The sequence below is a fragment of the Rhincodon typus genome, chromosome 27 (assembly GCF_021869965.1).
Source record: "Rhincodon typus isolate 14 chromosome 27, sRhiTyp1.1, whole genome shotgun sequence".
NCBI classification, from domain to species: domain Eukaryota; kingdom Metazoa; phylum Chordata; class Chondrichthyes; order Orectolobiformes; family Rhincodontidae; genus Rhincodon; species Rhincodon typus.
The window spans coordinates 9802104-9829873 of record NC_063358.1 but is presented as its reverse complement, the minus strand read 5'-3'; the positions used below and the strand labels follow the sequence as shown (position 1 = coordinate 9829873).

The window sequence follows — 27770 nt, the reverse complement described above, 5'->3', positions numbered from 1 at the left end:
CCCTCCTCCCCCCAAATAAAGATAAGATTGTAATTAATAAATACTATAACAAAGTCAGGAAAACAAATCTTTACCCAGAGATTGTAAGGATGTGGATCCAACAACCACATGGAAGGATTGAGATTAATAGTATCGATGTGTTTAAAGGGAAATTTACAGAAGTACATGAGGCAGAGAAAAATAACTGGATAGGTTGTAAGTTCAGGTGGTAAAAGGCTGGTGGGGAGAATAAACACTACCATGGAACTGTTGGTCTGAATGACCTACTTCTGGACTGTAAAATTCTCTGCAATGTTTATTTTACCAGCACTAATATTCCTCCCTTTTTAATAAACATAAGTTTTCTGTACCTGTAGTTTTTTAAAAAGATGTGCAAAACGAGCAAGGGATGATGTGGGAATAAAACTTTTTCACTCAACAAGTAGTTGTGGTGTGGAATACACTGCCTGGGAGTGTGGTGGATGCAAGTTCAACTGAGACATTCAGGAGGACATTGGATGATTATTTGGATAAAAGTAATCTGCAAAGGTTTGAAGAGTTGGTGCAGGCACAGTTGGCCAAATGGCCTCTTCCTGCGCAATAACAGTTCTGATTCTGTCCAAACCTGCAAAGTTTGAGGTATTTTCCAATAGTGTTCATCTTTTAAACAGTTCCTTATTTGATTGCACTTTCCGCTATTTGTTGCTAATATTGTGTCCAGTTGAATTTGGCTGTGATTTGTGATTATTCTTTACAGATTCACCACATCAATGCAAACTACTTCCTGGATATCACTTCAATGAAACCTGAAGAGGTGGACAAGAGTCTATTCACTAGTTCATCACACTTTGAAGATCTCTCAGCTACAGCTTATGTTACATTTTTGAAGGAAGGGCTTGAAATTGCCAAACGGTTTGCACCATTTTAATTTAATGGAAATCCAGCTGAATGAAACAGGTCCTCCCTCCATTGTCAGTTTCAGCTGTTTTGTTATTCGGGTTTTTCACTTTGCACAGAGAATAAAATTGCCTCCATTCCCAAAGCCTCATTGAGGAGGGTATCTACTTGTTAGTTCCTCAAGAAAACAGCTTCTGTTGACAAAGTGTTTGTGATGTGGGGGATGACTGTGTGTGTGTAAGTGTGTTCTGACCTGTTCCTCTACTGCTCCTCATCCCCCTGAATATGATTGTGTATTGATTATTGAGAAAGAACTGTTTCCTTGGATATTGGTGGGGATGAAGGAGGAAGCAAGTGACCAGTTCTGAACCATAGCTAGTTATTTCTTGAGTGTTATTGGAGTCTGATTTGGGAATATGTCACTATTAGCAAGGATGGCTTTTTTAAAGGTATTGTCTAATATGCTTGCCACTACCACACATGGAAATCTGACACAGACATGTGACAAATTGATGCTGTTCAGCAAGTGAGAAACTGTCACAGTTCTGTGTAAAAAGCATTACTTAGCCCCATTCACCTTTTACAGTTGTTTTGCAGTTTTATTTTAAAGTCACTTCCTTCTTGAAAGATATTACTAATTTTGTTTCTGAAGATTACGGAATCCCTGATAAGATGTCACCATCAGAAAATATTTCTCTTCATCTCTCCCTCATTCATTTGAAAATAATCTTAAATTTGTGCCCTAAAATAAAGATAGGGAAAATGTTGCTTCCTATTTTATTCATTTTAATTTATTCATTTATCTCTTCACTATAACAATTTTGAAAACCTCTATTTACACTTCTCCAAGTTTCTGTCCTGATAAGAAAATACCAAAAATCTCCATAGAATCACAGCTAAAAAACCATCAGCCCATCTTGTCTGTACGGGCTCTCCAAATGTGCCATCCACCATCCGTATTCTGCCTTCTCCCCTTACACTGCACCATTCTGCGTAACAGACTGATTCTCTTTTAAACATTTAATGGACCCTGCCTCTACATTACCACGGTCTCAGTGCATTCCAGACTTTAGCCACCCACTGTATGAAAAAGATTTTTTCTTTGCTTCTTTGACAAATTACTTCAAATACGTTTCCTCTCATACTCGAACCTTTCAAGGATGGGAACAGTTTCTTCCTGTTTGCTCTGTCCAGACCCCTTTATGATTTTGAAAAACTTGATTAAATCTGCTCTCAGCCTTTTTTCTATCAGGAAAACAGGCCTGACTCCTCCAATCTGTCTTCAAAGCGGAGGTTCCTCATTCCTGGAACTATTCCATAATAGATGTTTATGCATGTTTTCTTTAAGCAAGTGACTGAATGTTTAGAATTTTCTGCTGGAGGGAAGCTGAGTTTCTGAGGAGGGTCTGCCGCTTTTAAGAGTCAGGTTACCCATCCCCCACCCCAAGGCCAGAAACAACATTTCACAGCAACCTCCAGTTTCCTGTGCTAACTTTAAACTGTTAATGTGACTTCACTGGTAGGAGGAGGATCTTGTGAGTATTTAGAATCCTGCAGATACAAAGTTTCAGAAGCTTGCTGTGTGCATAAGTGACGGTGCCTTTGTCCTGAAGGATGTTAACTTGCTGTATAAAAACTGCCACTTTCGACTTTCAAACTCTCGTGTTACTTTACAAACCCTGTAAAAGCTTTAAATATTGAAAGATAAATTATATGAAGAAAAGCTGTATTCGCCAGGAGGGATTTTCTGCAATAAGAGGACACACTTGAGATATTTGGTCAAGGAACCAGACGAAAAATTAATTGTTTTAATATAGGGACTTTTAAAAAAGTGATCTGAAATACTTCCTGAGGTAGAACAGGCTTAATGATAGCTTCCAAGAGGAGATTAGCTATATGTTGAAAAGGATATGGTAGCAGGGTTCTGGGAAAAGGTTATTGGGAGTGAGGCTATCTGAACATCTGTTTTTACACGCACTGTTATTACATAGTCTGCCATTTCACACTATCTATTGTTTGCTGCTGACAGTCTCCAGTAAACAGCTATTCACTCTTCTAACCAGATTATTATCCACTCCTTTGTCCAACTGTTTTTTCTCTCTTTGGGCTCTATCCCCACCTATCGTTCACAGTTTACCTACTCCCCCTCCACCCGACTTCTGCATACACAGTGACATTTTCCTAGCTAGCTACCATCAGTTCTGAGGAAGGGTCACCAGACCTGAAACATTAATTGTGATTTCTCTTCACAGATGCTGCCTGAGCTTTTCTAACAACTTCTGTTTTTTGTTTCTGATTTACAGCATCCACAGTTCTTTGTTTTTTTTAAGCTGTTTTCACACTGCTGTCTCGAGTATGATGAACAGAATGGCCTGTACCGTTATTGGTTTGCATTGCTACACATAGTATGATTTAATCACCTTTGCTTAAAAACATTTGAATAGCTAGATGGAAGATGATGTTGGCTCTTCAAGTTCACCTCCTACTTTACAGCGGAGCTGTGGATGATCAGAGAGATTCTTGATCGGTAGGCAAATTAAGGACTACAGGCAAAGGACAGGAAAGTGGATATGAGAAATGTCAGATCAGCCATGATCCTATTGAATGGGGGAAGCAGGCTTGACCAGCCAAATGTCCTATTGTTCTTATTTCTTTCAGTCTTATAACAATCAGTCTGTATCAATTAGCCCCAGATTTGAAGTGAGAAAAATCCAAGAGGTTTTGAAACCCAAGTCCAATGTTTGTGTTTCTCCCGAACCTGCTGCATCTGTATGTCATGTCTCATTATTATATACAGTGTCCCACAATGCTGTTTCTTCATTAACTATTTCCACCAGCTCTCTAGTGCATTCATATTGTTAAAACATGAAAATGTCAAGCATGATGAAATAACACGTTTTGAGTGATTGGCTGCCAGCTGTGTTAATTTACTTACATGACGGTTATTTACATTCATTTAGATGATAGTCAGCTATTTTATCCAAAAATATTGTCAAACATCAGCGTGCATTCCTTAATGTAAGTACATGGTTCACTTTTCCTCTAACAAGCCAAATCCCAGGACCAGCCCATCAGCTATTAATGTGGGGTTATGAAAGCAGGAGAGCAAGAGATAGACATCACTGTTATGGGAATGCATGAATAAGCGTACAGATAAAATGCTGTCGGTCTTGATAATTTTTAAGAACTATTTTCTTAAAACAAATGTCAGTGCATCAAGCCATTGGTGATGCCCTCTGTGATATGTGCTTCAAATAACTTGTGTATGTTCCAGGTGAAATCTGACCATTCATTTGCTGGACCTATGCAAAGTGTTGTGGTTTGTTTTTGTAATTAAAGTTCTATTTTGTCAACACTACTAAATCTGTATAGTAGTAAGAAAGCAGATCAAATATAGTAGGTCATTGACTTTTTATACTTATTTCTGTTTTTATATATTTACAGCCTGGATTCTAATCAGCATTATTTTTATACTTGTGGTGACACTGTGTTAAAATTATGGCTGTGGGAAAAATCAAGGCCTGTTTGTAACAAATAAGAGTGATGGAGGGTGGCAAGAATGGTTTTTGTTGTCTAAAGAACTGCATTTTGTGAAGGCTGAACCCCAAAGCCTGGGAAAGGACTGGGTTCTGCCCGATGTTATGTTAGTTGTTTAGAAATGATTGCCTCATCCTACCCTCCTTGAATCACTCTTGCTTCCTGGTCTTAATTTTATTACATTGTTCATAAATCTCCCACATTGGTTTGCATTGATTGGGCAAAACAGACAACAGACAATGACAAAACAGTCATTAGAGGTCAATTATTGCATTGAAAAATGTATAAGGCTTGGCAATTTAAGACTTATCTTTTGCAATTCATTCAGGGGGCTGGTTCCATTTGTACTATCCTGTCTCAGCAGTCTGGTGCCAAATTTAGTGTATGCAACATGTTTGAGAACATAACTAGCCATTTAGATGTATATTGTGATCCAGGGATCTGTGCAGTTTTTCTTCCTGCTTAAAAACCTGAAGTACTAGAAATTGCATTGTTATTTTGCTGTGTAAAATATCTCACCTCCACCTCCCATTGGATGGGATACAGGTTGTGTTTTATAGGTGAGTGGTGATCAGGATCTTGACAGCCCATGAATTGTAAATTGTATTGAAGCCTAAAGCATCTTGCATCTTCCTACCAATTGACAGTTTTCTAATTTTCTCTTGAGCTGTGAACTGCAGTTAGCACTAACAGTTAATAGCTGACTTCCAGCTTTATACAACTCCTTTCTATTACCAAGGCTTTTGGTTCTTCTAAATACAAAAGTTTTGACCCATTTTTTAAAAATCTAGTTATTTCTTATGTTGAATAGGCAAGCATGACACTTGGTATTTGTAATTTTTTTTTTCTAAATAAAAACAGTTTAAGAATTGTTGTTTTTGTCGATTTGGGGGAGTGTTAGAATTCTAGTACAATAAAATTTACTTACAGCATGGTAGCAGAGTTCAAGTATCAGCATTCAGAAAGTGGTGGAATACTTAAGGTTGTTTTATATTCTTATCTTTCTTCCTCTCTTTTGCCCCCCCCCCCAGCAGCTGAGATCAGGACAGTTATTAAAATGGATTTGCCCTAGGATGTTTAAGAATGCTAATAGTTTATTTTTATTTCAGGAACATCTATGATTCATAAAATTAAAAGCAGTGACATGTTTTGAAATGTCACGACAATTAACATTGTTCTTCACCATTATAGCAAGATTTTTAATGAATTTTTAACATGAACTTAAGCAAATAGCTTCATATGTATAGATATATACACAAACATGAACAATAAATATTTGATCCTCAAAGCATACATTCCAGTTTTGAAGTTAGCAGCATAAAATTTAAGGCCATATAATAAACATGCATTCACACCAATATGTGCGCAGGTTGATACAAAAAAAAAGCACTTGGTGCTAGATTGGTCTGGAACATGGCTGACATAATTCACTTGTATTGTGAGTCGGTAGATTTGTTTGCCCCCATACTTGGATTGTCAGAATTGCACAAGTAGATTTAAATGGATATGTTGGAATAGTTTAGCAGCAAGATAGTAATTAATGAATACTATTCATGACTACACCTCACTTACATTGGCAATGCACTAGTGTCTAAAGTGGCTCTGAAAAAAAATACAATTTAAAGGGAGCCTTGGGCTACAAAGCTTCACTGCTCTCAGATTAGCAACTGTTGTTACAGCTCATGCAAGCTTCCTTAAACTCAGGCCATGTCAGATATGATGCTGCACTTGTCTTGCTACAACTTTACACGCTGTCTCAGTACATGCATTAAATCAGTATTTAAGAATGTTGTTTAGATAGTGATCATGACTAGACAGTTATCAGAATGTCCACACTTCAAGATCCTGCACCTTGAAATCTTCATTTTTAGATAGTACAACGTTGTTGAATGTTTCACAAGGATTGCTTCTTCCATGATTGAGATCTTCATCCAGCCATAGACCAAAGTGTCCACTTAACACAAAAGAAAGAAAGAAAGAAAAAAAAAAAAAAAAAAATTTTCACAGGCATCCAACATTCTTTAAACAAAAAGTTCCTCAACGAACCAAGTTATCTGGCTGCATAGAAGTCTTGCTGATTTTGGGCACTGACTCAGTGTTTGTAATTCAGCAAGTGACAAGATAATTGTGCCAGTGTGATTTGATTTATTATTGTCAGGGTACAGTGAAAGAGTGTTGTCTTATATGTGCTTTACAGGCAGATCATACTATACAAGTGCATCAGGGTAACAGAAGAGTGCAGGAATAGAATAGATTCAGTATTGTGCTGTTTATAACAATTAACTATCCAAAGCCTCAAAAGATATCTAGTTATGGTTAGTGTTTAAAATGTTCTTGAAATATATATAAATCATTGAAAGAAAAGGCTAAAGCAAGAATTTATAGAAAGCAAAAAAAAAATCTCAATGTTGTATAAATATTTACAGTATAGAGGAAATAAAATGTGCAAAGAATCACAAAATACAACTTACTCATTCTGGAATTAGTTTTAAAATGTATGGATTTCGTTTGACTACAAATGTTAAAATCTCCCCCCTCCCAATCACCTGTAGGCATTTATTATAACTGAAAATTGTGTTCACAAAAAAATTGGAGAAGATTCTTATCTTTCATGAAAATGGAAAAATACCTTCCTCCTCCTATTGCAAGTGAGTCTGAACTTCCTTTTGTGAAGAAAGAATTATTTCCAGTCCATTGGAAGATCTGGGTGGTGGAAAGAGATGAATCAGAAACTTATTTGAGATGGAACCAGAGTCAGTCAGTCTGGCTTAAATAGCTGCTGAATCCCAGATTTATATTAGGATACTCAGAATGCAAAGAGGTAGTGCTAAACCTAGTTCATCATTAGTTAGTTTGAAAGAACAGTACTTTTAGTGCCTTTTAATGTAGATAGGCTATCAAATTCATGGACAAGTTGTACAAGAGAAATGCTGCTAACGTTTCTTCTTTTGAAGTGAGGTCCGAGTAGAAGAACAGGAACACTAAGGAGATGTATTAATTATGACAAAGCATTTCAGCGTTTTGACAAAGTAAATAAGCCTTGTTAGCAGGGCATGACATGAAATAAAAATGAAGAGCTGGAAATATGCAGGTTGCTCACCAGAAAAATCTCTTTCATGTAGACAGTGGTCAATACTTTGTCTTGTAAACAGAAGACAAAAATACCATTTCACTTAAGACATACCATAGTCTTACAGTAGAAGATTACAGTTAAAAGATGGAGCTCTCATCCTATCAGCAACACAAATATTCAGCAACTTGGCCTTCCCTGCTACAGTAACAAATAAAATTTGTCCTCCCTTGCCTCTTTCTTTCCCTCCACTTGATTCTGTTTGAAGAAAGAAAGAACATGGATCGAAATTTCCTTACTGTCCACATGGAACAAGAGTACAACAATGAAGTTTAAAAAAAATTGAAATTTGAGCTCATCCCAAATTCTGCGGCTTCCTGTTTGCACCACATCCTATTCACTTATCATTCATGATCAACAATCTACTTTGGTACCTACTTCACCAATACTTCAAATTTGGCCTCATTATCCCACTTTTTCTCAGCTCTCAGAGCCTCATGTTCCTCCCATCTAGGCCTCGTGCATCTTCTCACCATTTGCAGTAATCATTTCAACTGCCCAGATTCCAAGTTCTGGAATTCCCTTCCTAAACCTCTAACCAAACTTTTGATCACCTGTCTTCATATCTGCTTCTTTACATTGGTAGCAAATTTTTGACACTTCACTTCTAAACTACCTTGGGAATTTTTTCTTTCCTAGAGTAAAACAGGTATTACATAAAAAGGAAAAATTGTAGTAAGGCCCTTTTTACTATCACCAGTCTTGTGTTGCTATTAAAAGCAACTCCTCTATTTGAAGTGAAATTTTAAAGTCATGCTTTTTAAATTTTAGGACAGCTTCACAGATTCCAATCCCAATTTGAAGACATACACCATTTAGAGTCATAGAGATATACAGCATGGAAACAGACCCTTTGGTCCCACTTGTCCATGCCAACCAGATATCCTAAATTAATCGAGTCCCATTTACCAGCATTTGGCCCATATCCCTCTAAATGCTTCCTATTCATATACCCATCCAGGTGCCTTTAAAATGTAGTAATTGTACCAGCCTCCTCCACTTCATCTGGCAGTTCATTCCATACACACACCACCTTCTGCATGAAAAAGTTGCCCCTTAGGTGACTTTTAAATCTCTATCCTCTCACCTTTAACCTATGCCCTCTAGTTTTGGACTCCCCCAACCCAGGGAAAAGAAAGTAATAAAAGTCCTTTGCATCTGGGTGGTTTCAAACCACCAAGTATCTGGTTAACAGCCAAACGCACTAACATATTGCACCACAGATTTCATAAGGTATCATTCATAACACTATCAGAAAATATTATACATTCATTGTGATTTTTCATGGTATATTTATGTTCAGAGCAGTGGTACATAGAAAGCTTGGAGGTTGTCTAAGTACTTAGTCTCCATTTACACCCATGCGTGGTAACTAGAGAGCAGTGTGCTGTCTCAGTTCTCACCTAATAGCTGGAGCTGAAAACAGTGGGCTCAGTTGTAATATATTCTACAACACAACTGCCTAATGTGAACTAAAACTGACATAATTGCCATTAGGGAGTAGTGTCAGATGGCTGTCAGTGGCCTTTGGACCACACCCAGCAAAGTGAAAATATTGAAGGAGGATAAAGAGAAAGATTTATGTTTCCATTATTGTACACAATTAGTTCATAAAGATTTGGCTACTAGATCGCTCGAAACATACCTTAAAATCAGGATTAAAGGTGTATAGAAACGTTTCTCCTGTCCCATTGAAACGGTCACTTGGTCTTGGTGGATGAGAAGTTAAAGCACCAAATACCTGTAATTGACAAGATGGATAAGGAGTTGCTGCTAAGCCTTAGAAGTTTACATAAAATAATCCAACACCAATGACTCCTCCCTACCTGACCACACGTGTCCTTTAAAACCAGTAGTACTGGAGAGTCAGCATTGGCCACTTTGCGGTATAGGGTTTTCAGACTAAAGCCATGTAGGGATGTGCTGTATGCCAGTAGCCATGGATGCCCCACTGTTCTAGGTGGTAAGTATTTTGAAATCTAAAGAATCAATACAGGAGAACAATTTAAATATGGTCAATCCAACCAGGAAGTTAGCATAATGATCTTAGCTGTCATTAGTATAGAAAGTAATCCTTAACTTTTTTTTCCCCCCCGCCAAATCAGAGCCAATTATATATTTGTCAATATTCAGCTAGATCAGGAGTAAGTTTGTAGATTTTTTTACTGGGGAAGAATTGTCAATTTTGTCTCCAACATTCTTATTGCTTCTAAAAAGAGAGTTCCTTGGGAACCAAGCTAAAATGTATGTTTAGCTTGATCATCAGCTCTAGAGAATCTGAGAAGTTTAATCTTTAGTTTTGTCTCAAGTTATGCAGGATCCATGTATCAAGAACAAGTAGCACCAGCATGTGAAATCTGCCAGGGACTCAAGTTTGATACTTTTCCAAGATGTGGGATGAGCAAAATCAGGACCAGCATGCATCCTTTCACTACAGCACAATTGATGATTACAATTGGCTAGAAGGAATGTGGTTCAGGAGACATTGCCAATAAATTGTTGCCAGTTTAGTTTAAGGAAAGATTGTAGCAAGAACCAATTTACAGGAGAAGAGTAGCATGAACAACGAAGTCCAGAAAGAGATAGGAATGTCTTGCATAAATAGAAAGGAAAGAGGAATTACCTCACCTTGTCAATATGAAAAGGTTCCAGTAAGTTGCTTTTCCCCTGAAGGATAGGTGCCATATTCCCAAATTCTGAATCAAAGATTTCTTTGCAGTGTTTCATTGGGTCATCCTCCACAGATATAATCTGGAAATTATATTACGGGTGAAGAAAGTCAGTTCTAGAACACAGAATTGAACTATTACCTCTTTGCTGATCAACCCACATTTGATAACTTTGTTTTAAAAGAAAACAAAAACATTAAATCCAAACATGAGATTCCCAGGCAACTGCTAGCTACCCAATTAGAACTGGAGTAGGCCAAAACATTTGGAACAATGCAGAGATTTGTCCTGAGTGACCAACCAGCAAGGGCATCACTACTTGTATCACCATAAAGATTTAACATTCCCTGGAATTACCTTTCAACAGTATTGTGTGGCATATTTCCATCGTAAATCATTGAATGAAATAACTCACTTGTGAATCTGTCAGGCTGTAGTGTACATCTGGTTTTGATTAAAAAGCTTGTCTCAACTTTTTTTTGGGAGGGAGGGATGCAGAGATGAAATAGAGATGTATAGGCAGAAGGAAGAGGCACAGTGGTGTGATGATAAAGTCACTGGACTAGTAATCAAAAGCCTAACAGTGAGGGCATGGGTTCAAATCCAACTACAACAACTGGTGGAATTTGAATTAAAATTTAAAATGCTACAACTCAGAACTAACTCGTTAGTTCATTAACAGTGATCACAAAGTTATCATGATTGTTTACAATCATCTGGTCCACGTTAAAGGAAATATGCCAGCTCTACCAGGTTTGGCCTATATGGCTACTTCACACTCTTATCCATGTGACTGAGTCTTAATTGGCCCCTAAAATTGAGTAGCAATCAATCAATCAATCATCCAGTTCAGGGGGAATTAAGGATAGGCAGCAAATGCTGGCCTTGACATTGTTGCCCATATCTCATGATGGAATATTCCAGGTGTAGATCTTAAAGAGGATTGATGAATGATATGTCCAAAATATTAATTGGTCTGTTTTTAAATGCTTATCCACTGTAGAGCTGAAGTTTATTTACCTTGAAAGAACTAAAGACTCCACAATTAAACTAGGGAATTCAACAAAGGTATGGCTTATTCAAAGTTAGTTTGCTTGATCTTTAGCACAAAAATTCTTAGTGCCACAACAACTACATAAGGAATCCACTATAAACATCTAAATCACTGGTTCACATTTATTCTAGAAATCACCCATTTTTCTCTTCAAATGAACGAGGTAGCTGTGATACTTCATCCAATATGATATTGCATTTCCCTATGCACCAGAATCCAATCATAGTAAACAATTCTAGACTGAAAGAAAGCCAGCTGTCCATAGTGTTGTAGAAATAGGCAATCAACATAAAACAGCACTGAATGGGCAACAAGTTGCATGAAAAAAAACAATCAGCATTTTCTTACCTTTTAAAAAAAATTCTGGCCACCATTTGTCTGTCAAGGAGAGAAGCTGCAAATCTAGTTTTAAGAGATGGTTTAACAGTATTTGTGTCTCGGTCTTTTCCCACCCCCACCCCGAACCCGACCCCGAACCCGAACAGACTTGGTGGAAGTGCTATATGGGGGTCAGGAGTGGAAAATAAGCAGGGGGTTATGGTCATCAGTTCTCTATACTTCAAACTGTCTATTAATCACATACTCAGACTTGAAGTATTGTCAGCTATTCATCCTCAAATATGATTAGATCCATCTCTAAACTTGTCACTTAATGTTTCCAAGACATCCTTACCTGGTCTGGCCTACAAGATTCCAGAACCAGCACAATGTGATTCATTTTTAATTGTCCTCAAACAACCTCAAGCCTCAAAAAATTCGGGACACACAATAAAAACTTGCCTTATGGGAGATGGCTGTCACTGGCAAAAAGAAAAAGTTGACAGTTTACAGTGGACTTATTTCTGGCAGTGCACAATGGAACATATGAAAATGGGCAAACCAGAATGGATCCGAATTAACTCAATATTCATAACTGAAGACTTGAACCAAGGCCAAATTTGTCAATATAGTAAGTTAGTAAGTCAAAGAGCAGCTTCTCAAGTTAAAAGTTTTACTTACCTCCCATTCATCAAAAAGTCCATCAAAAAACTTCTCATTCAAGGGGAATGCACACTTCCCATCGAGGAGAACAAAGTCACTGAATTGCACGTCACCCATTGCTTCAGGCAAATAAATATCAGGTCGCCAATGTTTCAGGTATTCATGTAATTCAGCCACTCTGCAATGATAGAACAGTAAATGAAAGTACGCATCTGCATTTACATTGTACTTTTCATAACCTCGGGATAGCCTAAAGTGCTTCACAGCCAAAGTAATACATTTTGAACAGTACTCTTGCAAAGTAAGGAAATTTGGTAGATAATGAGATAAATTCCCACAATCGGTTTTTAAGTGTTGGGTAAGATATAGAATGTTAGCCATGCACAGGGAGAACTCATTTTTTTTAAAAAAAGAGTAACACGGGATTGGTTATGTCCACGAGGAAGGGAAAATCTTGTTAATATCTCATCCAAAAGATGACACCTCCAACCTCATGCTGAAGTGCTCAGGTCTCTGGAGCAGGACTGGAACCCAGTGAAGTGTTAAGAATTCAACAAAACAAATCACGCTTTCAAAAGACAGTGCCCTTTACAATCAGAAACCCCTTCTCCTTACCCTGCCAGGTTAGTTTAGCTTGGATCTAAAAACCCTGACAACTGTAAACTAAAATTGTGACGATTCTCATCATTTGCACAATTACAGCCTATTGACAGCTTTATCTACACAAAGTTAGGTACTTATAGACTTTGGTACTTGAAAGTGAATGAAGTAAAATGCACGTGCAATATAAAGAATGTGTTGGGAGCTTACTGCACCATCTTGATTTTTAAGAATAAAATCAGTCCTTTGGCAAAGAACTTCATGTATTCAAAAACAAAAATCAAAAAAAAAATCACTGAAGGCTTAACTTCTTAATATGCTCCTTAACTTTAGGAGAGAATAATTTCAAATGCTGGAGAGGCCATACTTCCTACATTATGACAGTAGGAAATACCAGTAATTTGCTTATAAATAAAAGGATATTTTTTTCAAATTATGATCAAAAGCAATTAAATAGTCTTCAATTTTGTTACTTTTGGAGAAGAAAAATATCCAATTGAATACGTACTCAACATGAGGATGATGGTGAAAAGAAAACTAAATAGATGGTTCTTTGTATTCTGCATCAGCATGTTATACTGTAGCAGGTCTAGTAGAATGCATAGTAGACATAAGCCATTCATCTACACTGTTCTGAATGGTGTAAAATTACTTCATGGAAGATTCCTATCTCCCATATTAACTCTTTCTTGTTAGGAAGACTAGCAAATAACAAGTTATTAATGTGTTGGGTTCCAGTTCACTAGAATAGAGAACATTTCTCCAACTGCCCATACAAGATAGAAAACTTTGATTCAAGTTGGCATCAACAAGATTTTAGAAAGTAGAAATAAAAAGACAACATGCCAAGTCATTATTGTACTTCAAGTTAGATAAATTTAACAATTAATACAACTGATAATTCACCAATACTGAGCTGCTTATCAAATTAATTGTCATTAACTGGCTAAATAATCAAATTTCAGAGATTAATTTGGAAAAGACCATAACCCTGCAAGAAAATCGAAGTCAGTAACACTGGTTCCACAACCATTACATCTCAACTGCCCTTAATAATCCACTCCGTATATAATCACCCTCAATTCAAAATATACCCTTGAAACCTAAAACAGCCTTAACAAAAGCCTCACCAATCCACAGTAGAAAGATTCATACTCACTGATTGGATTCTCCCTTCATGTGCTAGCCTCTCCAGTCAGAAGACTGAACCAATCTGCACGACAGACTCAGCTTTTAAAGTGGGCTGTAAACATAGTTATAAAGCTTGTCTTGATTAATTAGGAGCCTGCCCGGGTTAACATTGTGATAATGTAGATAATCATTCGCAGTCTCCATTCTCAGGTTCCCATTTAGATATAGCAGTGTTCAAACAGTTCAAGAAGAAGCATGGTCATGTTAATTGTAAAAAAAAAGTTATATCTAATATTTTAAGCAACTTAGGAATGTTTTATGGTGGTAACTATATGTCGTTCTTCTATGTCGATGGCATAATCTGTTGGCTCTCTTCCAGCATCATAAAACTGCTTCACTGACACTGTCAACAATAAAAACCTAGAACTTTGGCCAGCAAAAAGGATGTAAATTTAGGTTTGTGTAGCTTGAAATGATGGTTAGAACAAATGCTATGAGAGATGCTTAAAACAGTGATTTAGTTTTCATTTGCCGAAAGAATTGTAAATACTTATCCTGTTTCTGCTACAATAAACTGCCAAAAGAAGATAAATCAGGCAGACCCCATGTGTTGGTCCCTTGACATGGTTATTGAGATATGGTGGGCTGGAAATAGCTGCCCAAATAAACCAGCAGCAATCTTATCCTTCACGTACAGCCAATTCAAACCCTTAAAACTGACTTTAAAAACTCAGGCTGTCCCAGATTGATTTAGTCTTCTGATTGGCTAACTAGAATAATAGGTCTCTTTGGCTATGCTTTTGTTAATTTTGCTTGAGGATTAAGCACGTCTTTGAACTGAGCATGATTTGTCATTGATGGTTCCTCAAAATTGAGGATGTTTCTCAGACTAGATGATGGAGAAGCCTAATGTTAGATCCACGAGATTTTCTAGTGTTGGGAGATGTTACTGCATGAAGAAGTGGAACTTGTGGCCCTGGGTTGGTTTCTTCCTCCTTTCTCTGCCACCGCTGCTACACCTCATGGTTGCGTTTTGATGAATCAGGAAGTGCCATTGCTGAGTGGTCAGCAGCTTTCTCCTCCCAGTGAGTGGCTCTTGTGCTTTAGCTTGACCTTGAGCATATCTTTATACCTTTCCCTTAGGCTGCTCTTTGAATGCTGACCAATGCAGAGCTAGGACAGAGAACCTGCTGAGGGAGGCAGTTTTCGGGCATCCAAATGCAATACACATCCGCTGGAGTTGGTTCTTCAGGGATAGGCCTTCCATGATGGTAGACACAGCCTCATGGAGAATGCTTACATTAGTGCAGTGGTCCTCCCATTCGATCCCCAAGATTCTACATGGGCATTGCTGGCAGAAGCTCTCAAGCATGTTAATGTGACAGTGGTAGACAGTCCAGATTTTGTTGCACTAGAGGGGGATGGTCAACACAACAGTCAATAGACCAGGACAATCATTGACTTCCAGAGGTCCCTGTTGTCAAAGACACTTTGTTGCAGCTTGAGGAAGGCAACACTTGCACAGTTGATTCAGCACTGGCCTTCTTAATTGCTGATAGTCCCTTGGGAGAGGTGGCTGCGAGATCTGGGAAGTATGCACATATTCCAGAGCCACCCCTTCTACTTAGTGCAGGGGATTCCAATGGGTCAGGGAGGGTTGGTGCAGGACCTTTGTTTTGGTGACATTTAAAGACAGGCTGAGCATCATAAATGACGTATTGAAGAGGGTGAATGTCTTTTGTACGTCCTGTGCAGAATTCATCTTGCAGCAATCATCTGAAAACTGAAGGATGTGGATGTCCATGGTGGTGAGTTTTTTTTCACTCAGAAGCAAGCAAGGTTGAAGAGCTTCCTGACTAGGATATTAGATGCTGATACCAGGTGGCAGATCATCTTAGATTTGGTGAATGATGACCCTCAGATAGATGAAGAAGAAGGAGGAACAATAACACAACCTGATTTGACTCTGGTCTGGATGTAAACGCTGCCAGTTTCAGATCCGCCTCATGATAGTAGCAGCCATAGAATCATAGAAATGCGCAGCACGGAAACAAACTCTTCAGACCCACACATCCATGCTGACTACACATTCTAAATTACTCTAGTCCCATTTGCCAGCATTTGGCCCATATCCCTCTAAACTCTTCCTATTCATATGCCCACCCAGATGCCTTTCAAATGTTGTAATTGTACCAATTTCCATCACCTCCTCTGGCAGTTCATTCCATACATGCACCACCCTCTGCGTGAAAAAGGTGCCCCTTAGGTACCTTTTAAATCATTCCTCTATCACATTAAATCTATGCTATGTAGTTTTGGAACTCCCCTACCCAGGGAAAAAGACCTTGACTATTCACCTTATCCATGCCCCTCATGATTTCATAAACTTCTATAAGGTCACCCCTCAGCCTCCGACACTCCAGGGAAAATAGCCCCAGCCTATTTAGCTTCTCCCCATAGCCAAACCCTCCAATTCCGGCAACATCCTTGTAAATTTTTTCTGAAAGCTCTTAAGTTTCACAATATCTTTCCTATAGCAGCACGACCAGAATTGAATGCAGTATTCCAAAAGTGGCCTAACCAATGTCCTGTACAGCTGCAACATAACCTCCCAACTCCTATACTCAATGCACTGACTAATAAAGGCAAGTGTACTAAATGCCTTCTTCACCCGTTCTGAGGAAGGGTCACCGGATCTGAAACATTAACTCTGTTTTTCCCTTCACAGGTGCTGCCTGACCTGCTGAGCTTTTCCAGCAACTTTGTTTTTCTTCACTATCCTGTCTACCTGTGACTCCACTTTCAAGGAACTATGAACCTGTGTCCCAAGGTTTCTTTGTTTGGCAACACTCCCCAGAACCTTACCATTAAGTGTATAAATCCTGCCCTGATTTGCCTTACAAAATACAGCTGGATTTTTAGGATGGTGACAACCTTCAACGGGCAATCAAAGCTCTGGAGGACGATCCTGTGATTATCCATTGTTGAGGATGGTTATAGATACTTGCTAATCTACCTGTTCACAGATGTTATGACACACCTCTGGAACAAGTGGGACGTGGACCCGGGCCTCCTTCCCCAGGGGTAAGGAAATTACTACTAGGCCACAAGAGCCTTGTGTGCATGGCTATATACAAAGTGGGTCACTGAGTGTTGTTGAGTTGCATGAATTGTAGAAATTATGTTACTGACTTTTACAAGTTTGCAAATTGGCTTCTCCAAGCTAAATCAGTTGTTTCTGCTCTTCCTAGTCACCTCCCATTTCCCTTCCTTTTTGCTGTCAATGTCAGCTGCCGATTTAAGTTTATTCAGGTCTGCTCATGGCTTAAATTAGATGAAATAAAGCAGGCATTGCAGTGGGTTTATCTGGCAGAATAAACAGGACGCCATTCTAAATGGCATCACCCTCAGCACAATTTCTCTAGGAGATCTTAATGTATTGACACACTCTTTCTGCCAGCATAAAGTAATCAAAACGAACTGTGGCTTCAAATATTTCTATATAATCTTGAATAAGCAAATTTGAATAAACCTCCTGTTCTGGTTCAATTACCCAGCTTTCACTCACTGTAAGGTAATGTTATATCACCTAGACAACGATGATTGCAATCTGGAATGAAAAACAGGCTCAGTGTCATCTACAGCCAAAGAAGCAGTGTTTTCAATAGAATAGGACAGCAGATTCCATTCAGGACAACAACATACACACCCATCCCTGACAGACACCACAATGACATTACTATCTGCGCAGTCAGTTCTCTAAAAACAAATTTCTACAAGCACGGACTTAACATGACTAACATTGCTGGGTTGTCCTGTTTGCAACAAAACAAGATTTTGAGTTTGTTCACATCACATCTTTCAAAATAATTCCAAATTATTTCAGTGATTCTTTTATAATATGGGAAATCAAATATTTGGTGTACAGGGTGTTGATAACAACTGCAAATCACAGGGGCAGTGAGGAAACTTTGACGTCTGTTGTAATCAAAAAACACAAACATGTGGTATGAAAATGAAACGACATATATTTTGTTGGGAATAAAATGAAGAAACACTGAAGTATAATTATATATTTTCAAACTCGCTTTGATTCTGACCTTCTTGTAAGATATGTCTTTTATGATACAGCCAAAAATGTATAATTCTAGCTACTATATTTAAACTCTTAACAAATCTATGGAGATGTACATCCACTGCTGTATAAAGCTGCCTTAAGACAACCTGGGCATAATGAAAAACCTGAGTACTTTCAAAGATCAGTAACTAGAAAAAGATTTCTCATTATTGTAGGAGAGCCTGCAATTGCAGTTAGCTAACCTCTCCTCTGTATATCAGTGATAAAGGAATCTTTAAGATTTTACCCAGGATGATGTTAAATTGATGCATTAAAATGAAAACGATACCTCCACTAAACTGTTCATGCAACTGGGTGAGCATCATGCTGAAACAATTTGGTTAAAATAAACTAATTGCCATATAATTTGACATTATGATTCACAGAAACGAGTGTAACAGTGAGCAATAGTTTGATCACTATTATTCCATAAAGATATTAAGAAATTACTATAGTAGATCATTCCCACATTAATAAAGTGCAAGCATCTTGCAATTTGCAAATTTGAAAGAAATGAACAGCTGATTAAATGTACTGAAAATTTTGGAAACGGAACAGAAATAAGAAGTGCAGCTGCTTCTTGTTCCCTTATGTCTCTGTTAAATTTCCATAAATAATGTTCAAATTGACAAGACAAGGGTGGATTAGTGACTGGGTACTAGTGGGATCATGAGCCAGAATCTTGGGATTGTGACCTCCAAGCCTGCAATGGCTACCATGGAGCTACCAAACACCAACATGTGTAAGGCTCCTCTAAATCCTCACTTGTTTCATGCTGCATGTAGTCTAACTGGCCAATCTTTGAAGCCTTGTTCTGAAAAAAGAACAAAGAGTCTGTTTTTTTGTGAAACTTCAGAAACCTTCTATTCTACACAAAAGCAAAATACTGCAGATGCTGAAGATCTGAAATAAAAACAGTAAGTGCTGGAGAAACTCAGCAGGTCTGGCAGCATTCATGGTGAGAGAAACAGAGTTAACACTTCGAGTCCAATGACTTTTCTTCGCAACTGTTTATGCAGCCTGCAGACTAAACTCCCAGCTCTCGACACTCTGGAGTCATGGCAACTTTCACACCTGGCGTCACAATGGGAAATAGTTTGAGAAGCTCTACTCCAGCAGGAGCATTGCCGGCTCCTAATTTATAAGTTGGCTAAAGCTTGCAATTTATAAATATTGAATACTTTTGTCTCAAATCCCTCCCTGCAATGTTTTTGTGAAAACATTGATTTCTTTTCTACAGGTGAGGTAAAAGTTGCCCTAATTCCAGAGAACTGCTTTTTCACTAGAGAGAGGTGACTAGTGGTCTTTTAACCTGAAGGTTGCCACAGCTTAGGCCAGGGGCAAGGCTGAGAATGTGCGACCTTTGTGGCAAACTCACCTGGTGTGGGATTCGAACCCACGCTGTTGGTATCACTCTGCATTGTAAACCAGTTGTCCAACCAATACAACCAAGGTCAATTAGTTTGTTAGGGGTTGGTTAGTTCAGTTGGCTGCATGGCTGGTTTGCCATGCAGAGTGATGCCAACAGCACAGGTTTCAGTTCCCTCTTCAGCTGAGGTTACTAATGAAGGTCCTGCCTTCTCAGCCACAGCCCTCGTCTGAGGCATGGTGACCCTCAGCGCTCTCGCTCTCTCCTTCTCTCTAATGAGAGAGCAGCCCTGTGGGCCTCTGGGACTATGGTGACTTTATGATACAGGTGAATCTTTCTTCTGAAACATGGAAGTTGTCTCCAATGAACATATTTAAGTGTTACAACATTATCTATTTACGGAGAGGACACAGGAAAAAATCAGAAGGGCATGGTTTGCAAGAAGGAATAGAACTTAGACTAGCAGTGTATAAATGTGGCCCACCTCAGCCTTTTTGCCCCTCCACCTCTTTAAAAAAAGCTTTAAAACACTTCTCTTCTATCAAACCTTTGGCCAGTCTGCCTAAACATTTCATTCCTCATTTTGCATGTTTTCCTATCTACAAAGTGAATTTTTTCTAAATATTAAAATGTGCAGCATAACTGCAAGTTGTTGATTCCCCGCAATATCCAAATCCTGCACTGTGTGAACTAGCTTCACACGATGCAGCTTAAAATCTTAGATGGAACAAGTTTGGGTTGGTCACTGTGTGGGAGTTAATGTACACATTTAAACTTCAATGCATCACTGATGTAACCTGAGTTAATGATTCAACCTTTATTGATGTTAAGTCACAGAATTTACACTTGATTTATCTCAGTTACTCTTCCAAAGCAGTTCTCATGATGTCACCTGCAATCGTTACTTAAACAAGAATACACAGATTGAAACGAAAGAGATAAAATGATGTTAATCTTCTCTCTCAAAAGTCTGACTCATAGTAGAGATATGTATTGTTTACAGCACAGGTATTTGCTGCTCACCAGGCTGCTATTTCCTCCCTCCCATTACTAGCGCATATCAACTAAAAAATGAGTTTTCCTGATTTTGTTGTCAGGTGGAGACACAATGTTTACTCCCCATTTATTTCCCCTGTCTTCTTGTGTTCACTCTTGCAGTATTCCTGCTGAGACAATAATCTATGGGACTGAAGATCCCACTGTATACCTCACCTAAGTGAATATTCTTCATCCATGAGCTAAGTCAGTCAGAACTCTCAAGGCTACTCAACCCTTGCTGCACCACAATCAGGTCCAATACTGAGTTCATCTGATAATTGAATATATGCTTTTCTAGCAGAGGGTCATTGATAATGATTAGATTCATGAATATGACAGCATAAGAAACAGGAACAGGAGTTGGCTACCCAGTCTTGTGACCCTGCTTCAGGTGTCAGTAAGAATAGGGGTTGACATCTATCTTTAGGCCACTGACCCACACCATTTGAATTTTCCTAGACTTTCTTAGTTAAAAATCTATCAACTTCTGTATTGTACATGTTCAATGGGTGAACTTCCACATGTCTATGGATAAAGAATTCCAAAATTTCACAACTCTCTGATTTAAAAAATGTTCCTCACCTCAGTCCTAAACAGCCAACCTTTTATTCTGAGACTGTGACCCGCCTTGTTCTAACTCACAGCCATGGACAACATTCATCTAGCATCCACCCTGTCAAGGACCGTAAGCCCTCTTAGCTGGTCCCCCATCCACAAGGTACAAATTAGATTCCCTGTAAACCATGTAGTTGCGTACATACTTGGAGGTTCCATGTACACCTATCAGCATGCTAACCGTTACCCTATTGCGCTGATTTCTGGTTTCAGAAACTGCTGCCATTCATGGACCTCGGAGGTCTGCACAGTGTTCGGAAAAATGAGACGGAATATAGGTCAGGAGTCTGATGGAATAGTGGAATAATTTCCACTTGACTGGATTTTGTGTAGCTCCATCAACATGCAAGAAGTTGAACCAGGACAAAGCAGTCTGCTTGAGCAGCACTCTGTCCATCACGTTCAACATTCACTCATTTCATCATCATGCACAACGGCAGCATTGTATACATTGCAGCAACTCACCAAGGCTCCTTGGAAAACACGTTCGAAACCTGTGTCCTCTACCATAATGTGGGCAAACAGGTACCACCACCACCTACTAGTTCCCCTCCAAGACACACAGCGTCCTGACTTGAAAATGTATTACTATTCCATCACTTGTTAAATCGAAATTCTGAAACTCCATCACAAACAGCACTGTTCAGTTATGTGCACCACAAAGGCTGCACTGGTTTTACAGCAGTGCACACTGCCACCTTCTCAAGGCCAAAATGAGGATGGGAAGCAAACGTTGGCCTCGCCAGTGACACCCGCAACCCTGAAATAATTTAAAAACATCGGGCTGAATCTTACCATATTTTGGCAAATTGTCATTTTCATTGAATTTCATGGAGGGTTTCCGGCCGTGAGGCCTCATGGGTTTTCTCATGCTGTCACCCCAAACTACCTACCCTGCCCCAATGCTCCCCCGCTTGTTCAATGTTAGCTGGATTCTACCACCTCTCACAGGAGTCTCACTGAAACCTATGAAATTCTAACAGGACTAGGCATGGTAAATCAGGAAGGATGTTTCTGATGACAAAGAAGTCCAGAACCAGGAATAGCCTGAATAGACTGGGATTATTTTTCCCTGGAGTATTGCAGGCTGAGGGGTGACCTTACAGAGGTTTATGTAATCATGAGGGGAATGGATAGGGTGAATAGCCAAGGTCATCTTCCCAGAGTTGTGGAGTCCAAAACTAAAGAACATAGGTTTAAGGTGAAAGGGGAAAGATTTAAAAGGGACCTGAGGGGCAACTGTTTCACGTAGAGGGTGTTGTATGTATGGAATGAGCTGCCACAGGAAGTGGTGGAGATGGATACAATTACAACATTTAAAAGGCATCTAGATGGGTCCATGAATAGGAAGGGTTTAGAGGAATATGGGCCACATGCTGGCAAATGGAACCACATCAGTTTAGGATATCTGGTCGACATGGACAAGATGGATTGAAGGGTGTGTTCTATGCTGTATAATTCTATGACTCTGACTCTGCAACATTATATTCTACATTCTGTCCTATTATCCTGATGTACTTATGTAAGGTATGATTTGCCTGGATTGCACGCAAAACAATACTTTATACTATATCTCAGTAATGTGACAATAATTAATCAAATCAAAGTTTGAATTTGCAGTGCGAAATATGAAATTTTGTTTGGATGACAAGGGACGTCCCAATTTTGATCCTGAGATCAGTTTGTGGTGGGGTGCTGTTGCATTTCTAAATTGGGCATCAGGGAGCAAAGAGGAAACAGTTTGAATTTTATTTGCATAGTAATTAATTTTATACATATATATGGCTTGGGGATTGCTCAGCTCCATTGGGTGAACGGCTCATTTGTAACATAGAGTAATGCCGACAGTGTGGGTTCAATTTCTGCGCCAGCTGAGGTTACCATGAAGTACTGTACTTCTGAACCTCTCCCCTTGCCTAAGGCATGATGACCCTCAGGTTAAACCAGCACCAGTCATCTCTCTGTCATGAAAGAGCAGCTCTATCGTCTGGTAGGACTGTGGCAGCTTTACCATAAATAATTATTTTCATATTTAAGCATTTATTAATGTAATATTAAGTTCATAATTCAAGTGGACAGTACCTTGAAGAGGCTGAATACTCGAAGTGCTATGTTCAGGTTTGGTGTTCTTACTGCAGGAGAGATATGTTTATTTTGGAAGAAATATAATGAAGCTCACCAGATTGAATCCTGAGAGCAGTGATTGTTCTCTGGGGAGAGATTGAGAAGACTAGGCCTACATTCCTTAGAATTAGAAGAAAGAGAGGTGATCTCAAAGAATGTATTGTGTGGAATCTCGCCAGAGCTTGAATGATGTGGGTTTTGGCAGGGAAATTTGGGCGAATTATGTGAGAAGTTGAACAAGGCTGTTCTTGATGTCAGGAGCAACCAGCTGCCTTTACCAACAGAGCTTTGGGTTCTTGCTACACGATTCTTGCTAGGGAGCGGTGACACATCTATTAATGGGTATATTGTTCGTTATTATTCTCACTAACACCGAATGACACCTCATTAATATGCAGTTTCCTATCATGCCACAGAACATATAGAAACTACATGCCAAGAATTACTATGGATGCTGTCTGAGCCGCTGTGATCTCCAGCATTTGTTTTCAGTCGCGACATAAAAGAGTAGTTACTGGGTGACTCCAGCTTAAGGCATGCTTTGCTGGACTACCATCTTATCACCATGCCTCATCCATTTTCTGTGGCAGAGAATTCCACAGGATCTCTATTCTCAACGTGAAAAAGTTTCTCCTCATCTCAGTCATAAATAGTCTAAGCCATATCTTTGAATTGTGACCCCTGGTCCTGGACTCCCGTGGCATCATAGGTTTCAGTAAGACTCCTGTGAGAGGTGGTAGAATCCAGATAACATTGGACAAGAGGGAGAGCGTTGGGGCAGGTTGGTAGTTAATGAAGCAAGTTTGGGATGACAGCATGAGAAAACCCATGAGGCCTCACGGCCGGAAACCCTCCATGAAATTCAATGAAAATGACAATTTGCCAAAATATGGTAAGATTCAGCCCGATGTTTTTAAATTATTTCAGGGTTGCGGGTGTCACTGGCAAGGCCAACATTTGCTTCCCATCCTCATTTTGGCCTTGAGAAGGTGGCAGAGTGCACTGCTCTAAAACCAGTGCAGCCTTTGTGGTGCACATAACTGAACAGTGCTGTTTGTGATGGAGTTTCAGAATTTCGATCTAACAAGTGATGGAATAGTAATACATTTTCAAGTCAGGACGCTGTGTGTCTTGGAGGGGAACTAGTAGGTGGTGGTGGTGGTACCTGTTTGCCCACATTATGGTAGAGGACACAGGTTTGGAACGTGTTTTCCAAGGAGCCTTGATGAGTTGCTGCAATGTATACAATGCTGCCGTTGTGCATGATGATGAAATGAGTGAATGTTGAACGTGATGGACAGAGTGCTGCTCAAGCAGACTGCTTTGTCCTGGTTCAACTTCTTGCATGTTGATGGAGCTACACAAAATCCAGTCAAGTGGAAATTATTCCACTATTCCATCAGACTCCTGACCTATATTCTGTCTCACTTTTCCAAACACTGTGCAGACCTCCGAGGTCCATGAATGGCAGCAGTTTCTGAAACCAGAAATCAGCGCAATAGGGTAACGGTTAGCATGCTGATAGGTGTACATGGAACCTCCAAACATGTACGTAGCTACATGGTTTACAGGGAATCTAATTTGTACCTTGTGGACGGGGGACCAGCTGAGAGGGCTTCAGGTCCTTGACAGGGTGGATGCTAGATGAATGTTGTCCATGGCTGTGAGTTAGAACAAGGCGGGTCACAGTCTCAGAATAAAAGGTTGACCGTTTAGGACTGAGGTCAAAAATCAAAGAGTTGTGAAATTTTGGAATTATTTATCCATAGATATGTGGATGTTCACCCATTGAACATGCACAATATAGAAGTTGATAGATTTTTACCTAAGAAAGTCTAGGAAAATTCAAATAGTGTCTCGAGATAGATGTCAACCCCTCATCTTATCGACACCTGAAGCAAGGTCACAAGACTGGGTAGCCAACTCCTGTTCCTGTTTCTTATGCTGTCATATTCATGAATTTAATCATTATCAATGACCCTCTGCTAGATATATATTCAAATAGCAGATGAACTCAGTATTGGACCTGATTGTGGTACAGTAAAGGTTGAGTAGCCTTGAGAGTTCTGATTGACTTAGCTCATGGATGAAGAATATTCACTTGGGTGAGGTATACAGTGGGATCTTCAGTCCCATGCATATTGTCTCAGCAGGAATACCGCAAGAGTGAACACAAGAAGACAGGGGAAATAAATGGGGAGTAAACATTGAGTCTCCACCTGACAACAAAATCAGGAAAACTCACTCTTTAGTTGATATGCGCTAGTAATGGGAGGGAGGAAATAGCAGCCTGGTGAGCAGCAAATACCTGTGCCATAAATGATATATATCTCTATTGTAAGTCAGACTTTTGAGAGTGAAGATTAACATCATTTTATCTCTTTTGTTTTAATCTGTGTATTTTTCTTTAAATAACGATTGCAGGTGACATCATGAGAACTGCTTTGGAAGAGTAACTGAGATAAATCAAGTGTAAATTCTGTGACTTAACATCAATAAAGGTTGAATCATTAACTCAGGTTACATCAGTGATGCATTGAAGTTTAAATGTGTACATTAACTCCCATACAGTGACCAACCCAAACTTGTTCCATCTAAGATTTTAAGCTGCATCGTGTGAAGCTAGTTCACACAGTGCAGGATTTGGATATCGCGGGGAAACAACAACTTGCAGTTATGCTGCACATTTTAATATTTAGAAAAAATTCACTTTGTTGATAGGAATATGCAAAACATGCAAAATGAGGAATGAAATGTTTAGGCAGGCCGACCAAAGGTTTGATAAAAGAGAAGTGTTTTAAAGTTTTTTTTAAAGAGGTGGAGGGGCAAAAAGGCTGAGGTGGGCCCCATTTACACTCCAAGTCTAAGTTCTGTTCCTTCTTGCCAACCTTGCCATTCTGATTTCCTCCTGTCTTCTCTGTATGAATGTACCTATGTAAAAATAATTTTCTAACGCTTAAATATGCTTACGTGAGACAATTTCCATATTTCAGCAGAAAGATTCACCTATGTCATAAAGTCACCATAGTCCCAGAGGACCACAGGGCTGGTGTAGGAGGTTGAGGGGTGACCTGGAAGAGGAGTGACATTTTTTGGTTAAGTATAACATTACATCTGTACTTGGAGAGGATATTCCTGGAAGAACATCCAGTGGAATTATATGCACGGAACTGAGAAATCGGAAAGGGATGATCACTTTATTGGGATTGTACTATAGCTACCTCTCAATAGTCAGCAGGAAATTGAGAAACAAATATGAAAGGTGATCCCACATATCTGTAAGAATAATAGGGTTATAATGGCAGGGGATTTTAACTTTCCAAACATTGACTGAGACTACCACAGTGTTAAGGGCTTGAATGGAGAGCAATTTGTTAAGTGTGTACAAGAAAACTTTCTTCTTCAGCATGTGCATGTACCTGCTAACCAGTCTACCATGCGGAACCTTGTTGAATGCCTTGGTGAAGTCCACAGAAACAACATCTACCCCTCCTCTCTTTCAATCCTCTGGCTTCTATACCCTGGAACATTAAGCTGCCAGTACTGCCTCTCCCTGAGTTATGTTTCTGTAATAGCTATGATATCCCAGTCCCATGTTCTCAACCCTGCCCTGAGTTTAGTTTAATGCAGTTTAATTTATTAGTGTTACCTTGTTCTCTGCCTTGCTCTTTTCTAACTTGACTATTTAACATGCTCCTCTTTCTACTGTATCAGTCTCAGACTTATTTCTTTTATCACTATCTCTTTGGGTCCATCAACCCCCAAGAAAAAAACATACCCTTACTTCTGCACTGCCCAGCTCAGATTTATTCCCTGGCAGGGAACTGAACCCTGGTCTCCTGCATGAGGAGTAGGGATACTAACCCACTATACTGATGAGGAGCTGCTACAACTACTAAGAAGGCACAGAGAAAGAACAACTCTAGCGTATTCAGCCTTGTTTCCAGCGAGCGGAGTCAGAGGGAAGAGCACAGAAAGGTGAGTGCACAGAGGAACTGAAGCCAAACTGAAAAAGTGATGTCACAAGGGAGCTATGACCTGATTGGCTGGTAGGAAATCTGTCCTAAATTTGAAAAAAAAACTGCAAAACCAGTTAATAAATTAATTCATGAACTAACTTGGGATTAACTAAATAATAAATAAATTAACCAAGGAGAGATGGCTGGACAGGTGATGTGCAATGGGAGCTGGCAGATCCCATTGCGAGTTGCAGTGACCACATGTGCAGCAAGTGTTGGTTGCTGGAGGAACCGCAGCTCAGAATTGATGAGCTAGAGTCCAAGCATCGGGGGAGGACAGTTATCTGGACGCTTTGTTTCAGGAGGCAGTCACACTTGGTAGATTAATTACCTCAAATTCTGTCAGTGGTCAGGGACAGCAGGGAATGACTGCAAGTGAGGCAGGTAGAGGGATCCTGTATTCAGGAACAGAGAAGCCTCAGCTCTTGACCTTGTCCAACAGGTACGAGGTACTTGCTCACAGTGTGGATGAGGAACAGGGCTGTATGGAGGATGAGCCAGCTGACCACT

The 27770-nt window shown here is 39.4% G+C and overlaps 2 protein-coding genes across 14 annotated transcripts in view; one reads left to right on the top strand and one right to left on the bottom strand.

The window, feature by feature from the left end:
• Positions 1-4231, top strand: part of selenon (selenoprotein N) — a 35365-nt gene extending 31134 nt beyond the window's left edge. For both annotated transcript variants that reach the window (XM_020526595.2, XM_048613074.1), the window contains exon 12: positions 737-4231. In XM_020526595.2, coding sequence (XP_020382184.1) covers positions 737-907 — 171 coding nt within the window. In that variant the 3' untranslated portion in view covers positions 908-4231. The remainder of the gene's footprint in view (positions 1-736) is intronic.
• The window catches only part of si:ch211-15d5.11 (nuclear receptor coactivator 7), a 98316-nt gene continuing 71467 nt past the window's right edge, over positions 922-27770 (bottom strand). For 9 of the 12 annotated variants that reach the window (XM_048613070.1, XM_048613071.1, XM_048613063.1 and 6 more), the window contains 6 exons: positions 12266-12425; positions 10172-10294; positions 9370-9522; positions 9189-9284; positions 7043-7116; positions 4332-6367 (listed from right to left, as the gene is read on the bottom strand). In XM_048613070.1, the coding sequence (XP_048469027.1) occupies positions 6235-6367; positions 7043-7116; positions 9189-9284; positions 9370-9522; positions 10172-10294; positions 12266-12425 (739 nt within the window). In that variant the 3' untranslated portion in view covers positions 4332-6234. Of the gene's footprint in view, positions 6368-7042; positions 7117-7513; positions 7555-9188; positions 9285-9369; positions 9523-10171; positions 10295-12265; positions 12426-27770 lie in introns of all 12 variants that reach the window. The other 3 variants (XR_007264956.1, XM_048613072.1, XM_048613073.1) reach the window with 3 other exon arrangements.